Here is an 18,778-nt window from a genome sequence, read left to right as displayed (position 1 = left end):
GTACTGCACAGACATGAAAAGGTATAGCCTTTACATCACAATGTGGAACTAGTGTGGGTTGGCTCTGAGGGTTGCAGCTGCTCTCTTCCTTTTTACTGCCCTCTCAACACTGACTGTGGAGAGACAAGCAAGCCCTTCTCTCCTCAGCCATCTCTTTCAGCAAAAAAAAAAACACAAAAAAAGAAAGTCTAGTCTTTGAACTTCACTCTATAATTGCCAAGGCATGGGGAAAGCCTAGCTCTACTACCAGCACCATCTTCAACCCCGCAAACGACAGACAAAATGGCATCCAGGACAAGCTGTAGTGTTGGCTGTATTTTGTGCACTAATGAGAACATCTGTCTGGTACCCGGCAGAGTTAGAAAGTGTCTCCTAGCGAAGGTGGCGGGCAGGGGGCGTGGGCAGGCAGCTGTTGTTGTAAAAGTGGCAGTTTACACTGGCATAGAGGTTACATCAGCATGGTACTAAAATAACTCTGCAGTCTGAAGGGGAATTCATAAATTCTTACTGCCCAAATAGTTAAATTCAATTTCCAGAACTCAATTGGTCTCTGAAGTTCCTTGTCTGTAATTTTTTATTAGTGTGGATTTCAATAATCTTATAGAGAAAAAGAACATTGAGGTGATTGACACGGCATTGATTTAGTAGCTAGGTGGTAAGCATTGTAAAAGGTGATCTGTAGATTGAAGGTTCAGCATATGTGAGCCTTAATGTACTAGAAGGTACTGTAGTACCCTTGAGAAATGTATTTAACCTTAATTGCTTCAGTTAATGTCATGCTGTCCTAGATAAGGGTGTCTGAGGAAGAAAAAAGTGAACAAGATCAAATGGAACAATGCTACCCCCTATTGGACATTTCTATATTTTCACACAGTCTGAGTAACATTTGATAAAGCATGTATACAGGACTGTACTTTATAGCATGAAGGAATATAAGAAAAACAGGAATTTGTCAAACCATGACAATTTATTGGTGACAGTGTCTACTGTCTACATTGTACATATATTATGTCACTTTCAGGACAAAGTCTCACATCGATATTGACCATATTTTGGCTAGCAGAGGAGCTGCCCGTGAGGACAACTACAAGCTGGCAAAAAATGTGCAACTTGAGAAAAGGAGGGGCCTGGAAAAGTCTTCAACCGGAAACTGGAGTGGAAACATCAATATGTGAGTCAGAGTTTGACCTTCAGGACAAAGGTGTAAACTGGGTTTAAGTTGCAGAGATGCGGGAACGACAGTCCCAACTCAAAAACTCACCACTCGGCTGACAGAATTTATACAGATGCAATTAATGGTCATCCACAGTGCGAGTAAACCTAAAGTGACTGCATGTCGGTAGAAGAATCGCATTTAAGTCACGGTACTTAGTTGTCCTGCATCTCCCCGATGTAAATCCACCTGTAATATGAGTCAGAGTCTCAGCTTCAGGACAAAGGTGTAGCAGCAGCAGCAATGTCTATTTCTCCTGGTTCCCTTCATCTCCTGCTGGCCAGTTGACAGAGATGTGGTAGGATTTAAGCTCGTCTTCAGAGACGAAATCTGGAGCACGACTCATCAGGTCATGGCCCCTGAATGATTTGGGGAAGGCAATCACGTCCCTGATGCTGGGGGCTCCGACGATAATAGACAGAAAACGGTCCAAACCTAGAGGGAAATTGAACAAGGGATTTTAGTCAGGGAAAAAAAATATTACTCACAAATGAGGTATTGCATTTTGCTGCAGGAGGACAAAGGGACTGGTCTACTTAGTTCTACTAAGTCTACTACTAAGCATCTGTAGAACAAATGGTGAAATATCAAAGCATGAGAAACACAAATCTGAGTGTGTCTAGTGTCAGTTAGGATGGTTATTATGGCTGACTTACCCAATGCAATCCCACCATGAGGGGGAGCCCCAGAGTCCAGTGCCTCTAACAGGTGAGAAAGGAGAGATGGATCCTCCTGAAAAAAAGAACAAAGTCAGGGGGTTTCCCAACTCTAGAGAGAGATTCACTAAGTCTGCCCTTTTCTATTCACCGCTAAGCTGGAAGGCTAATGACAGAATCTAGCCTACATCTACAGTAGTAAATACTGTCTTATTACCAGAGATAATAAATGTTACCGACTTGAACTTGCAGCAAGCTAGGAGAACATGCAGCTCAGAAACTTGCAGCTAGAGGCAGCAACAAAATGAGCGCTGTGATTACCGATCCTAATCAGTTGTTTATTTCGGTACTAAATCTAATCAAATTTGAATGGTCACATACGCCGAAATACAGCAGGTGTAGACTTTACCGCAAAATACTTAATTACGAGCCCATTCCCAACAATGCAGAGTTAAAAAATAAGAAAGATATTTGCTAAATAAAAAGGGAAATAGTAACAATAAAATAATGTGGCTTTATACAAGCAGTACGAGTACTGATCAAAGTGCAGTGCTACAAGGTAGTTGATAATTGAGGTAATACAGTATGTACATGTAGGTACGGGTAAAAAGTGACTAGACAATGAGGATATATAATAAACTGAGTAGCAGCAGCGTACGTGAAGTGTGAAAGTGTGTCTGTGTGAGTGTGTACGTGTGGCATCAATATGCATGTATGTGTTTGAGCATATGTAGTGTGTGTGTGTATTGGAGTGTCAGTGTAGTATGTGTAGTAGTCTAGTGAGTGTGCATAGAGCCAGTGCAAGAAAATCTGTACAAAAAAATTAAGATAAAATGTGTATAATAAAGGGGTTGCCTTCAAAAAGTGTTCACACCCCTTGACTTATTCGACATTTTGTTGTTACAAAGTCGTATTAAAATGGATGTAATTGTCATTTCTGTTCAACGATCTACACAAAATACTCTAATGTTGCACAATCCAGCTGTAATTGCTGCCAAAAGTGATTCTAACATTTTTTAAATAATGAAAAATAACACACTAATATATCTTGATTAGATAAGTATTCAACCCCCTGAGTCAATACATGTTAGAATCACTTTTGGCAGCAATTACAGTTGTGAGTCTTTCTGGATAAGTATCTAAGAGCTTGCCACACCTAGATTGTGCAACATTTGCACATTATTCTTTTCAAAATTCTTCAATCTCTGTCAAATTGGTCATTGCTAAACAACCATTTTTAGGTCGTGCCATAGATATTTAAGCAGATTTAAGTCAAAACTGTAACTCGGCCACTCAGGAACATTCACCATCTTCTTGGTAAGCAACTCCAGTGTTGATTTGGCCTTGTGTTTTAGGTTATTGTCCTGCTGAAAGGTGAATTCATCTCCCAGTGTCAGGTGGAAAACAGACTGAACCAGGTTTTCCTTTAGGATTTTGCCTGTGCTTAGCTCCATTCCATGACTTTTTTATACAAAAAAAACCCCCAGTCCTTAACGATTAGAAGCATATCTACCACTATGCTTGAAAATATGGAGGTACTCAGTAATGTGTTGTATGGGATTTGCCCCAAACATAACACTTTCTATTCAGGTACATTGCAAGTACATTGCTTTGCGAATTTCTTTTGCAGTATTACTTTAATGCCTTGTTGCAAACAGGATGCATGTTTTGGAATATTTTATTCTGTACAGGCTTCCTTATTTTTACTCTGTCAATTAGATTAGTAATGTTGAGTCATCCTCAGTTTTCTCCTATCACAGCCATTAAACTCTTTAACCATTTTAAAGTCACCACTGGCCTCATGATGAAATCCTTGAGCGGTTTCCTTCCTCTCAGGCAACTGAGTTAGAAAGGATGCCTGTATCTTTCTAGTGACTGGGTGTATTGATACACCATCAAAAGTGTAAATAATAACTTAACCATGCTCAAAGGGATATTCAATTTCTGCTTTTGAAAAATGTTCACCCATCTACCAATAGGTGCCCTTCTTGCAAAGTATTGGAAAACCTCCCTGATCTTTGTGGTTGAATCTCTGTTTTAAATATACTGCTCAACTAAGGGTCCTTACAGATAATGTGTGGGGTAAAGAAATGAGATTGTCATTCAAAAAATACGCTAAACACTATTATTGCACACAGAGTGAGTCCATGCAACTTATTATGTGACTTGTTAAGCACATTTTTACTCCTGAACTTATTTAGGCTTGCCATAACAAATGGGTTGAATACTTCCACTTTGACATTATGGGGTATTTTGTGGAGACCAGTGACAACATATCTCAATTCAATACATTTTAAATTCAGGCTGTAACAAGACAAAATCTGGAAAAAGTCAAGCGGTGTGAACACTTTCTGAAGGCACTAAAGTCCAGGTAGCCATTTGATTAATTGTTCAGCAGTCTTACAGCTTGCGGTTAGAAGCTATTAGGGAGCTTTTTGGTCCCATCCTTGGCACTCCGCTACTGTTTGCCATGCAGTAGCAGAGAGAACAGTCTATGACTTTGTTGGCTAGAGTCTGACAATTTTAGGGCCTTCCTCTGACTGCCTGGTATAAAGGTCCTGGATGGCAGGGAGTTCAGCCCCACGTGATGTACTGGGCCGTATGCACTACCCTCTGTAGCGCCTTGCAGTCAGATGCCGAGCAGTTGCCATACCAAGCGGTGATGCAGCCAGTCAAGATGCTCTCAATGGTGCAGCTGTAGAACTTTTTGATGATCTGAGGGCCCATGCGAAATCTTTTCAGCCTCCTGAGGGGGAAGAGGTGTTGTTGTGCCCTCTTCACGACTGTGTTGGTATGTTCGGACCACGATAGGTCCTTAGTGATGTGGACACCAAGGAACTTAAAGCTCTCAACCCTCTCCACTACAGCTCTGTCGATGTGAATGGGGGCGTGTTCAGCCCTCCGTTTCCTGTAGTCCATGATAAGCTCCTTTGTCTTGCCCATGTTGAGGGAGAGGTTGTTGTCCTGGCACCACCCTGCAAAGGTCTCTGACCTCCTCCCTATAGGCTGTGTCCTTGTCATCGGTGATCAGGCCTACCACCGTCGTGTCGTCTGCAAACTTAATGGTGTTGGAGTCGTGCGTGGCCACGCAGTCATGGATGAACAGGGAGTACAGGAGGCTATGTTGTTGCCTACCCTCACCACCTGGGGGCAGCCCGTCAGGATGTCCAAGATCCAGTTGCAGAGGGACGTGTTCAGGCCCAGGCTCCTTAGCTTAGTGATAAGCTTGGAGGGCACTATGGTGTTGAATACTGAGCTGTAGTAAATTAACAGCTTTCTCACGTAGGTGTTCCATTTATCCAGGTGGGAAAGGGCAGTGTGGAGTGCAGTAGAGATTGCATCATCTCTGGCTATGTTGGGGCGGTATGCGAAACTGTATACAGACTGGGTCAGGTTGAAAATGTGAGTGACATGTTGGTAGAAATGAGGTAAAACAGATTTAAATTTTCCTACATTAAAATCACCGGCCACCAGGAGCGCTGTCTCTGGATGAGCATTTTCTTGTTTACTTTTTCCCCTATACAGCTCGTTGAGTGAGGTCTTAGCGCCAGCATCGGTTTGTGATGCTAAATAGACAGCTACGAAAAATACAGATGAAAACTCTTGGTAAATAGTATGGTCTACAGCTTATCATGAGGTATTCTAACTCAGGCAAGTAAAACCTTGAGACTTTCTTAATATTAGAGATTGTGTACCAGCTGTTGTTAACAAAGAGACACACACACCACCCCCCGTGATCTTACCGGACTCTGACGTTCTGTCCTGCCGACGCAACTAGGTGTACACTATATATACAAAAGTATGTAAACACTCCTTAAAATGAGTGGATTCTGCTATGTTTAGCCACACCCGTTGCTGACAGGCGTATAAAATCGAGCACACAGCCATGCAATCTCCATAGACAAACATTGGCCGTAGAAAGGCCTTACTGAAGAGCTCAGTGACTTTCAACGTGGCACTGTCAGAAGATGCCAACTTTCCAACAAGTCAGTTTGTCAAATTTCAGCTTTGCTGGAGCTTACCCGGTCAACTGTAAGTGATGTTATTTTGAAGTGGAAACGTCTAGGAGCAACAACGGTCTAGCCGTGAAGTGGTAGGCCACATAAGTTCACAGAACGGGACTGCCGAGTGCTGAAGCGTGTAAAAATCGTCTGTCCTCGGTTGCAACACTCACTACTGAATTTCAAATTGCCTCTGGAAGCAACATCAGCACAAGAACTGTTCGTCAGAGGAGCTTCATGATATGGGATTCCATGGCTGTGCAGCCACACACAAGCCTAAGATCACCATGCGCAATGCCAAGCGTCGGCTGGAGTGGTGTGAAGCTCGCCGACCACTAGACTCTGGAGCAGTGGAAAGGCGTTCTCTGGAGTGATGACTCACGCTTCACCATCTGGCAGTCCGACGGATGGATCTGGGTTTGGCGGATGCCAGGAGAACGCTACCTGCCCGAATGCATAGTGCCAACTGTACATTTTGGTGGAGGAGGAATAATGGTCTGGGACTGTTTTTCATGGTTCGGGCAAGGCCCCTTAGTTTCAATGAAGGATAATCTTTACGCTACAGCATACAATGACATTCTAGATGCTTCTATGCTTCCAACCTTGTGGGAACAGTTTGGGGAAAGCCCTTTCCTGTTTCAGCAGGACAATGCCCCCATGCACAAAGCGGGGTCCATACAGGTTTGTCGAGATCGGTGTGGAAGAACTTGACTGTCCTGCACAGAGCCCTGACCTCAACCCCATCGGACACCTTTGGGATGAATTTGAACGACTGCGAACCAAGCCTAATCGTCCAACATCAGTGCCCGACCTCACGAATGCTTGTGGCTGAATGGAAGCAAGTCCCCGCAGCAATGTTCCAACATCTAGTGGAAAACCTATAGAGGCGCCGGCCTCTATAGCGCCGTCTCCTCCTCCGATGAGTGTCGGGGATTTGGACCTGGTCCAGAAAAAACTAGAAGTCCTCGTCTAAATCGAGGTTAGTGATAGCTGTTCTGATGTCCAGAGGCTATTCCGGTCATAGGAAACAACGGCGGAAATGTTATGTACAAAAAAAGTTACGATCAGCGGCAAAACAAAAATGGTTGGTCAGGAGCACCCAAAATGTCCGCTTTCCAATGCAGCGCCTTTCGACATACAGTATACTAATGGTAACTGTGCTTGCATATCCTCCTCAACCTGATAGAAATGGGACATTGGAGATCAGCATTCTGGTACTCTTACTTATCCAGTCCAAGTTCATTACCTTGAGGATTGTCTCCAGCACATGCTGCTGATCAGAGGCCTTGTGAATACGAATGGATCCTCCTCCAATCTCACACCCATTCAGGACCAGGTCATAATGCTGGCCGCGTACCTGCCATATTGACACAGGAGACATAGATGAATGATATGGTCTCAGTGAATAGGAAGTTACAGTACAGGATACTCTGATGTCAAGTTTGTTTATATTGATAGACTGACTTATGGTGAGTAGTTTATACTAATAAATACATTTTTATTATTGGTTATACTTGAATACATAGTTTTGAATTTCCAAACTTCTTGTTTGGACCACATCCTGGTTGGAAATAGCACAGTGACAGCTATGTCAGACAACACTTTCTTTAACAGTTTTCTATTTGTACCAAACAGCATGGAAGGGCACAGAAACAAGTTGATGAGAGGGTTCTTCTCTATAAATATGTGACCAAGGAGACAACCCTCCTCCTACTGTATATGACCCTAACCTTGTGAGGCAGTGAATACAGGAGATGAGCATCCTCAGGGAGAGGTGCAGTGAAAGGATGGTGGGCTGACTCAAGCTGATCAGGGTCCTCTTCTTTTGGCAGGAACAGTGGGAAGTCTACCACCCACAGAAAGTGAAACGCTGAGGGGTCTCGAACAGCCACACCGGAGCCCTCTAGGAGTTCAGCACACTGAAGCCTCAACTTGCCCAACAAAGGGCGCTGTGGGAGGAATAATGGAAATCAGGAGAGTGAAAACTGTACTCAGCGTGAAAAACAAAAGTAAAAGGTTGTTCTGTGTTATTGAATGTCAAAAACATTGTTTATTTTCAGAACGCACTGGCTTTCAACTGCTTGGTCACAAAAGCCTCTGACACCTGACAATTGACTATTGCATGGGTGGATTTGACACACTTCTTCATTTTCTTTTATTTGATTGCAATTCCTTCCATAGCTTTTCGACAAAAGTACACTATTGCTCCACAGCTACAGTACCTTCAGAAAGTATTCATACCCCTTGACTTATTCCACATGTTGTTGTGACACAGCCTGAATTCAAAATGGATTAAATATTTTTTTTTCTCTGCCATCTACACACAATATCCCATAAAATTGAAATATCTAATTTACATACATATTCACACACGACTCAATACATGTTAAAATTACCTTTGGCAGCGAATAAAGATGTGAGTCTTTCTGGGTAAGTCTATAAGAGCTTTGCACAATATTTGTACAATATTTGCACATTATTATTTTTAAAGTTCTTAAAGCTCTGTCAAGTTGGTTGTTGAGCATTGCTAAACAGACATTTTCAAGGCTTGCCAAAGATTTTCAAGACGATTTAAGTCAAAACTGTAACTAGGCTACTCAGGAACATTCAATGTCATCTTGGTAAGCAACTCCAGTGTATATTTGGCCTTGTGCTTTAGGTTATTGTCCTGCTGAAAGGTGAATTTGACTCCCAGTGTCTGTTAGAAAGCAGACAGAACAAGGTTTTCCTCTGGGATTTTGACTGTGCTCTATTCCATTTTTTTATCCTAAAAAAAGCATACCCATAACATGATGCAGCCAACACCATGCTTGAAAATATGAAGAGTGGTACTCAGTGATGTGTTGGATTCGCCACAAACATAACACTTTGTATTCAGGACAAAGTTAATTTCTGAGAAAGAAATTGCAGTTTCACTTTAGTGCCTTATTGCAAAACAGGATGCATGTTTTGGAATATTTTTATTCTTTAAAGGCTTCCTTCATTTATGTTAGAATTGTGGAGTAAATACAATGTTGTTGATCCATCCTCAGTTTTCGCTGAAGTTGGAGACTTTTATTTCCCTCACCAACTTTAAACATCAGCTACCTGAGCTGCTAACCGATCGCTGCAGCTGTATATAGTCCATCTGTAAATTGCCAACCCAATCTACCTACCTCATCCCCATACTGTTTTTATTTTATTTACTTTTCTGCTCTTTTGCACATCAGTATTTCTACTTGCACATCATCATATGCTCATTTATCACTCCAGTGTTAATCTGCTAAATTGTAATTATTTGCTCCTATGGCCTATTTATTGCCTACCTCCTCATGCCTTTTGCACACACTGTATATAGACTTTCTTTTTTTCTACTGTGTCATTGGCTTGTTTATTGTGTTATTGGCTTGTTTATTGTTTACTCCATGTGTAACTCTGTGTTGTTGTCTGTGTCACACTGCTTTGCTTTATCTTGGCCAGGTTGCAGTTGTAAATGAGAGCTTGTTCTCAACTAGCCTACCTGGTTAAATAAAGGTGAAAAAAAATAATAATAAAAAAATAAAAAAATGGAAAACACCCTTGGTCTTTGTGGTTGAATCTGTGTTTGAAATTAATTGCTTGACTGAGGAACCTTGCAGATAACTGTATGCGTGGGGTAAAGAGATGAGGTAGTCATTCAAAAATGATGTTAAACACTATTATTGCACACAGAGTGAGTCCATGCAACTTATTAAGATCATTTTTACTCATTAACTTTTTAGGCTTGCCATAACAAAGGAGTACTTATTGACTCAAATTTCAGCTTTTCATTAATTAAGGAGTAAACATTCCTAAAAACATAATTGCACTGACATTATGGGGTATTGTGTGTAGGCCAGTGGCACATTTCAATTTAATACATTTTAAATTCAGGCTGTAACACAACAAAATGTGAAGAAAGTCAACAGGTTTGAATAGTTTCTGAAATACTTTTTCATTTGAACAAAACAACCATCAATTTTGGTGTATCATCTGTACCAGGCCCAATGACGCATTAGACAAATATAAACATTTAGCTTTTAATTCAAAAAAAGAAAACAAATCAAACTTTGCAGTGTGTTATGTGTATGAACTATACTGTGCAACTGGTTCATATCAAGCGATCAACCTCAAAGCACTGACCACCACATCACTTATTTCGACCAACAGGGCTAACTTTGAAATTGTTCCATGATGGTTATCTTTAATGGAGGTGAGGCATGCAAAGGATCTACATCCCAAATGGCACCCTATTCCCCACATAGTGCACTACTTTTCACCAGAGCCATATGGACCCCGGTTAAAAGTAGTCCACTATATAGGCAGGGTGCCGTTTGGGACCAAATCAGATTGTAACTCACCACACATTCCTGCGTCCCAGCAGAGATGAGCAGCAGGTCCCCAGGTCTGGCCTGGGCCATCTGGAGCAGCTGCTGTTTAGCTGAGGCTGGCATGAGTCTGTTGAGGGGAGACTTCAATGCACCATCTGCCTTCACCAAAACTACACTCACTTCCTTGGGAAAAAAATACAAAAACATCACAAAAAATACTAGGCTTAATTGGCATTCCTGATGCAGCTAGTCTCCGGGCATGGCGCCAACAGACTTGAATGCCTAGCAGTCATTGAGTTTTCATATCTCTAACTATGAATTGCTAAACCCAATAAATCATTAGCCATAATGGAGTCTCAAATGAGTTGTGTGTTTACCAATCATGTAACTTCGTTATAAAAGGGGTCCTACAAGATTTTCAGGATTGCACAACTCTTGGATTGGTGAGGTCTACCCTTGCCTCAGGGCAATTATTTAATGTGCTTCGTTCAACATTTTCTTCACAGTCATCTTGGCTTATTGATCATATTCCAGATTAATATTTCATGAAGACAGTTGTTCTCTTTTGTTGAATGTCCTGTAAAAGCAGCTAAAACGTGAGGTTACATACCTGGCCGAATTGGGTCCTGGCAGTTTGCTTCAGGGATTCATGATCTTTGCCCTTCAGATGTTTCTGGAGTGAAATATTGAACACAGATGTCCTATAAAAAGTCGACACCCCCTTAAACTTTTTTCACATTTTGTTGTCAGTGCATCAGAGTTTCATGGGAATAAAATCCTTATTTAAACACAATTATCGACCATCATACACAAATTATATATATTAAAAATACTAAACTGAAATATCATAATTGGATATGTCTCCACCCCCTCTGCGAGGTGGAAGCACCTTTGGCAGAAATTACAGCTGTGATTAGGTCTCTACCAACTTCTGCATGTCCTGCAGGCTCTAGTTTTGTCTTATTGTCCAGTCATGTGGGCAAATGCTGCAAGGAAAGACCTAGTTAAGCTGCAGCTGGCCCAGAACAGAGCAGCAGGTGCTGCTCTTCATTGTAATCAGAGGGCTAATATAAATACGATGCATGCCAGTCTTTCCTGGCTAAGAGTTGTTGAGAGCCTGACTGCATCGCTTCTTTTTATAAGAAACAATGTGTTGAAAATTCCAAGTTGTTTGCATAGTCAACATACACACAGCTCTGACACACACACTTATCCCACCAGACATGCCACCAGGGGTCTTTTCATAGTCCCCAAATCCAGAACAAATTCAAGAAAACGTACAGTATTATAGAGCCTTTATTTCATGGAACTTCCTTCCATCTCATATTGCTCAAATAAACAGCAAACCTGGTTTAAAAAAAACAGATAAAGCTACACCTCACGGCACAACGCCTCTCCCCTATTTGACGTAGATATTTTGTGCATATGCATTCATATGTAGGCTATTTGTGCCATTTTTAAACATATGTAGTTCTGTCCTTGAGCTGTTCTTGTCTATTAATATTCTGTATTATGGCATGTTTCATGTCTTGTGTGGACCCCAGGAAAAGTAGCTTCTGCTTCACAACAGCTAATGAGGATCCTAATAAAATACCTAAATATTTGACCATTCTTTACAAAACTGTTTAAGCGCTGTCAAGTTCCTTGGGAAGCATTGATGGACAGCAATCTTCAAGTCATGCCACAAATTTTAGATTGAATGTAGGTGGGTGCTCGGACTCGGCCACGCAAGGAAATGTACCTTTTTATTCCTTAGCTTCTCCACTGTAGCTTTGGCTGTGCTTCTGGTTGTTGGAATGCTGAAAGGTTAAAATAAGTCCTAGTTTCAGCATTCTTGCAGAGGGTAGCAGGTTTTCCTCAAGGACTTCTCTGTACATTTCTCCATTCATTTTCCATACCATCACTTCTTTCCCAGTCCCTGACAATGAGAAACATCCCCGTAACATGATTCTGCCATCCAGGCTTCACAGTAGGGATGGTGTTCTTTGGGTGATGTGCCGTGTTCGGTTTGCACCAAACGTAACGCTTTGCATTTAGGCCAAAGAATTCTATTTTAGTTTGTTCAGTCCACAAAACTCCCAAATATTTTTTTGCATACTTCAAATGGGATTCAAGGTGGGCTTTCATGAGTGACTTACATGTAAATGTAAATGTAAATGAGTAATGGCTTCCTTCTTGCCACCCTACCATACATGCTAAATTTGTGAAGCGCTTGGAATATTGTTGTCACATGCATACTTTGACCAGTCTTGGCCATAAATGCCTGTCGTTCTTTCAAAGTTGCCATTGGACTCTTGATAGCCTCTGATCAGTCTCCTACTTGCTCAGTCATCTAGCTTGGAGGGATGGCCTAATGTAGGCAGGGTCTTGTTCGTGCCATAAACATTCCACTTCTTCATAATCGTCTTGACTGTGCTCCAAGGGATATTCAAGGCCTTTGAAATGTTTCATACCCATCCCCTGATCAGTGCCTTTCCACAACTTTGTCCCAGAGTTCTTTTGAAAGCACCTTGGTGCTCATTGTTGAGTGTTTGCTTAACTTGGTGTGTGATTTTGAAGGTGATTGGTTACACTTGAGCTAATTTATGATTGCTATTACAAAGGGGTGGACACTGATCCAACCAAGCTATTTCTTTTTTTTTTTATAGATTTCCCCCCCCAAATTTTATATTTTTCACTTAGACATTGTGGGTTAGGATGTGTAGATCAATGGGAAAACAACTATTTCAATGTACTGTAATTCAAGGCGGTAAGACAACAAAAGGTGAACATTTTGAAAGGGGGTATAGACTTTCTATAGGCACTATATCATCACAATAAGCTTAGACAATCTTTATTTGATGCACAAATCTTAACGAAAATAATAGGCTAACAGAATCTACTAGAACAGTCTACCTAGGGTTGCACATTTTAGGGAATATTCAGAGGTGGAAACTTTCCGTGGGAATGAACGGGAATTAAAGGAACTATATGCAAATTAATATGATTAATACCATTTAAATGTAGATGTTTTTTTGCATTGGATATATTTACCATATCAAACGAAGAGAGAAGCATAAACCTTTTATCTTATCATAAGCAGACATACTTGCAAATTATTAAATCCTTCCAATAGAAATAAAAAACAATTTAGTTACAGATTGAACTTGAATTAAATGAATTTACTCTTCACATGGGATGATTTCACTGAACAACAAAATAAAGGGAATATTGAATGATCCATCACATTTCCCACAAACATTTTCAACATACATCTGTAAAATGATAGTCTAGAAAATAAAGCTTTGCTTGTCTTCATCTCAGGCTTCCATGTCTTTTCCCTGGACCTCCTCAATGTCCACCTCTTGAACATCAGACTCTGAGGCCTCATCTTCACTGTCACTTTCCAACCTTGTTGATGGCTCGTTGTCAGGCTCAAAATCCTCAAAAATGCCCGGATGGCCACCGATTTTCAACCCTTGTGTTGGTCAGCCTGATGCGTGCTTTGGTGTGTGTGTTCCCAAACAAGGCCCAGTTGCGCTCTGAGGCGGCTGATGTTGGTGGGATTTGGAGGATGATGGAGACAACAGGGGAAAGAGCCTCAGATCCACAAAGTCCCTTCCACCCAGATGGCTGATGAGATATGTTGGCACAACTGCCATATTGCATCTCCATCCCAAAGCCCTTGCTTGGAAGTGTACTTTGCCAGACTGCCAAGAACCTTGCCCTCATCCAGGCCAAGGTGGCGAGATACGGTAGTGATGAAGCCATAGGCCTTGTTGATCTCTGCACCAGACAGGAAGCTTTTGCCAGCGTACTTGGGGTCCAACATGTACGCTGCGGCGTGTATGGGCTTCAGGCAGAAGTCTCCACACTTTTTGATGTATTTCAGAACTGCAGTTTCCTCTGCTTGGAGCAACAGTGAAGTGGGCAGGGCAGTACGGATTTATTCTCTTACATCTGCAAGCAGAGTCTGAACATCTGAAAGGATGGCATTGTCTCCCTTAATCCATGCAATGGCTACTGCTATAGGGTTCAGGAGTTTCAGGCTGCTTACCACTCTCTCCCAAAATACATCATCCAGGAGGATCCTCTTGACGGGGCTGTCCGTATTGGCAGACTGTGATATGGCCATTTCATGGAGAGACTCCTTCCTCTCCTGGAGATTTTCAAACATGCTGACAACACCACCCCAACGGGTGTTGCTGGGCAGCTTCAATGTGGTGATCTTATTCTTCTCACTTTGCCTGGTGAGGTATACTGCTGCTATAACTTGATGACCCTTCACATACCTAACCATTTCAGGGTAGGGTCCTAATGACCCCGCCGCGCCTTCATGTTCGCAGCATTGTCTGTCACCAGTGCAAATACCTTCTGTGCTCCAAGGTCATTGATGACTGCCTTCAGCTCATCTGCAATGTAGAGACCGGTGTGTCTGTTGTCCCTGGCGTCTGTGCTCTTGTAGAATACTGGTTGAGGGGTGGAGATGTAGTTAATTATTCTTTGCCCACGAACATTTGACCACCCATCAGAGATGACTGCAATACAGTCTGCTTTCTCTATGATTTGCTTGACCTTCACTTGAACTCTGTTGAACTCTGCATCCAGCAAATTAGTAGATAAAGCATGTCTGGTTGGAGGGGTGTATGCTGGGCAAAGAACATTCAGAAAATCTCTTCCAATATACATTGCCTGTGAGCATTAGAGGTGAACCAGTTGCATACACAGCTCGAGCAAGACATTCATCAGCATTTATCTGACTACGTTCCTCCATTGAGTTTAAAAAAAAAACGTCTGATTCCAGGAGGCCCATGAACTGTTGCTATCGATAAGGTGTCTGATTCATCATTTTCACCTCAAATAGAAGTACAGGGACTTTTGTCAGAGGTTGCTTGTGAGCGCTGAGGGAACTTTATGCACTTGGCCAGATGATTCTGCATCTTTGTTGCATTAAACACACTTTGCTGTAGGCTACTATTTACTAGTTAACAAAAAATGATGTATGTCATGTAAAATATATTCACCCCACCCAGTATTATAATCAAAACTTACCAGAAAGCATGTAGTCCTTGGCTCAGATAGTGTAGTAGTGTGGGCTCAATAGCATCTCATTAGTGTGCAAGATCTTGAGAATCAGCTGTACATGTGATGGAAGAATGCACTGTGCATGCAGAGGGTTGCAATTCCATTGAATTGGGGATAGTTTAACCAAAATATGCCACAAGACCTAGAATTGCCTTATGTGTATCCCACAAAAAAAGGTTCACTGTTATAAGCTAACCTTTTCATGAATTTAAGCAAAATTCCCCAAATTCCAGGGCTTAACTTCCCATAGAAAATTTCCGGGAAAAAAACTGAAATTTCCCGGAAAGTTTCCGACCCTTTGCAACCCCAAGTCTACCAGAATCCTTTATTATTTTTTTAAACTGTACTTACTGCTCCATCTGGGATACAGATTGCCTGGATACAGCCTCCTGGTTGGTTGAGGGCATCTTTAAGGAACTCTATTTCTGTGTTGTGGAATGTTTTACTGATGTCCATGAGCTATATAAGCAGGAAACACATTTCAACCTAAAACACTGGAGCAGGATATTCTTACTTCACTATCAGATTGTAGCATTTAAAAATACCTCCCAAAATGTAAAATCATATCTAAGTATTTAGAGCAAACCTTCATGGCGAATCGTGTGTCTGGCTTGTCCACTCCATAGTCCTTCATTGCTTTTTCATACGTTATGCAGGGGAAGGGTGTGGAGACAGGATCTTTCTCCACAGGCCAGGAGTACTGGACCAAGCCCTCAATCAGCCCTCGGATTCCAGCTTGATCCACAAAGGACATCTCAATGTCCACCTATGGAGGATAGATAAGAGGCATTGTAGCAGAAGGAGGGCAGAATTAGACTTGGATTATCTGTGTGTTTGTGTGTGTGTCTGTATCAAACTAGGAACCCCATTAAAGCTGTTCGACACTCATCTGCCAAGAAATAGTTGATCATGTCTCTTCTCAGAGCTAATCATCGCATTACCTGGGTAAATTCCGGTTGTCTGTCTGGTTTGGAACCCTCATCTCTGTAGCACCGGGCCAGTTGAAAGTACCTGCAAGATCAATTTACATTATAGAGCTATAATTAGAATCTCAAAACCAAAGTTGTTGATCTATGAAACAATGGACACGGCATCAAGTGTAACAATGTAATTGGTGATTCAGTACAACGGATGCATTTTGTTTACCTGTCAATGCCAGCCACCATGAGAAGCTGTTTAAACTGCTGTGGACTCTGAGGCAGGGAGTAAAATCGACCAGGTTCTCTTGAGGGCACCACAAATTCCTTTGCACCCTGGAAAATACAAAAACATGAAGGGAGGACTGACTCCTTTATAAATAATTTCATAGAGGAGCTCCTACTCTATAATACACATAATTGATCCAAAATAGTGTTTGGAGAAAGTAAAATGTGTCGAGAACAATGGAAAGCACCTACCCCTGGAGTCCTCTTAAATAAGGTAGGAGTTTCAACATCCACAAACCCTGGAATCAGGGAAACAAAAAATATTTTGAAAACAAATACACCACAGTACAGTAGGATAGGAACTGGAGAGGCATCTCAAGGACCCGTACCATGCACATTGCACAGGTACTCTCTCATCTTCATCACTAGCTGGGACCTCAGCCTCAGGTTATACTGCATTTGTGACGAACGAAGGTCCAAATAGCGATACTGCATACGAAGGGATTCAGATTTCTGTAAACAAAGAGTAAAGCTCATCAATACTGAAATAATAATGCTAACAATAAATGGGTTTGTTTTTTGTGTGTGATGTTATTACGCGTAAATAATGTGTTTAATCATGTACTCACTTTCACAAAATCTTTGATTTCAAAGGGAAGCTTACGGCAGACATTTAGAATCTCCAAACTCTCTGCAAGAACCTCGATCTCTCCGGTGGGCATCTCCTACAATTTACAAAATGGCGACACAATCAGAATGGAGTCATTCACAGTAACACTGATGGTAAATGTTACTGCCACTTGTCTTGTCATCACAGTCTCACCTTGTTCTCTTGTCCATCTGGTCGAAGCCTGACCGTGCCTTTCACCCTGATCACTGATTCAGGTGGTAAGTCACACAAGGCTGTTTTCAGATTAATTTTGTCCTAGACCGAGACAGAAATTACAAATAAATATATAGTCAATATATAGTAACATTAAAATATATGACATATACATCGGAATTTGATTACCAGAAATATGAACTGCAGTAGTGTTTTTGGAATAATTCATAAAACTGTTAAACAGTCTTACCTCGTCTTGCGGGATAAGAATTTGTGCCAAGCCACTGAAATCTCTCATGATAACAAATAAATCCTGTCTGATTGGAGCAAAACAATGTGTACACTGTTAGAGTCAGCAAAATGCAATTCTTTCCATGTGATGATATAGGCCACTTTAAATATGAATAGAAGCAGTATGTGAGAAGAATAAAGTGTTTGAAACAGTGAAACATGTCAAACCTCAGGTATTGAACCCAGCCACACAGAATGACTTCCTCTCCTACATCAGCAGGCCGTAGCTCCCCACAAGTGTGACTCCGAAAGGACAAGCTGCTAGAACCTGGAGAGACATAAAGTTAAGTGTTATGCTTGCTCTATATTAAGCATAGACATAATTATTTGTTGAGTAGTGTTCTTCCATCCTGGTCCTGGACACCCACGTTGTACTCTTTTGTTCCAGCCCAGTAGTAACAAACCCGACTCCGCTAGTCATGAGCTTCATGAGTTATTGACCACTTGACATTAATGCTGGGCTGGGGAAAAACGCTGCACACCTCTATGGGTGTCTATGATCTGGATTCCAGAACATCAGTGGTCACCAACCCCAGTCTAGGACAATGATGTTAGATAGTTCTTGAGATTTTGAGTCAGGAGTTAGTGTCAGACTAAAACAAAGCCTGCACACACCCTGGGTCTCCAAGATCAGAATTGATGGACCGACATGAAGTAAATAATATAGGCTACCTGTTGTGCACGTTGAGTGTTTGTTGACATTGAGAGAAAACCTCAAATGCATAATGCTGGGTTTGATCAGATGTCCTTGGCTTGCAATCGGAATTGTTGTCCTTCGCCATAGTGAATATGCCCTGGTCTCCTGTCTACAGATGAGAAGCATCCTCTGTGCCAATGCTCTGCTTTTATTGGCCATTTCAGATAGCTTGCTAGCTAACAGTACTGTAGCTAACTAAACAGCTATTATCTAATAGTGTAAAGATATGTTTTGTAAGCTGGCTGCTTGTTGCATATGGCTGCTAGCTAGATACATAAACCTCATACGATTTACGCCCGATCAAAGCGACTGGCAACCTTGATGTAAAAAATGTTGCTGCATCATGTCGATTTTGTCCAAACAACGGCACTAGGTAGTTAAAACTCCCTGGTTCCTTCAATGTGACTGTGGCACCAGCGTCCTCTAATTCCTTCCTTGTCTCGTCCACGTTCAGGCGGAAGTAGAAAGCACAAGTCTGAATAAATATGGATTGGCTTGGTATCGACAGTTAGTTGCTTGTAGTGTGTACATCCGTTGTATTTACAGATGAGTGATTTTGT

General features: G+C 41.6%; 1 protein-coding gene across 1 annotated transcript; it reads right to left on the bottom strand.

The window, feature by feature from the left end:
- Positions 1 to 556: 556 nt before the first annotated feature.
- On the bottom strand, positions 557 to 18,774 carry dars2 (aspartyl-tRNA synthetase 2, mitochondrial). The gene is made up of 17 exons (XM_014190643.3): positions 18,194 to 18,774; positions 17,690 to 17,789; positions 17,481 to 17,547; positions 17,231 to 17,332; positions 17,037 to 17,132; positions 16,797 to 16,920; positions 16,660 to 16,706; positions 16,409 to 16,515; positions 16,204 to 16,273; positions 15,849 to 16,028; positions 15,614 to 15,721; positions 10,809 to 10,871; positions 10,229 to 10,381; positions 7,601 to 7,819; positions 7,117 to 7,227; positions 1,870 to 1,945; positions 557 to 1,648 (listed from the first exon to the last, which is right to left on the bottom strand). The coding sequence occupies exons 1-17, from the start codon at positions 18,375 to 18,377 to the stop codon at positions 1,461 to 1,463; spliced, it is 1,995 nt and encodes a 664-aa protein (XP_014046118.2). The 5' UTR covers positions 18,378 to 18,774; the 3' UTR covers positions 557 to 1,460.
- Positions 18,775 to 18,778: the final 4 nt, after the last annotated feature.

Source organism: Salmo salar, chromosome 03 (genome assembly GCF_965601325.2).
Source record: "Salmo salar chromosome 03, fSalSal1, whole genome shotgun sequence".
NCBI lineage: Eukaryota > Metazoa > Chordata > Actinopteri > Salmoniformes > Salmonidae > Salmo > Salmo salar.
This window is presented reverse-complemented; position numbering and strand designations above follow the sequence as displayed.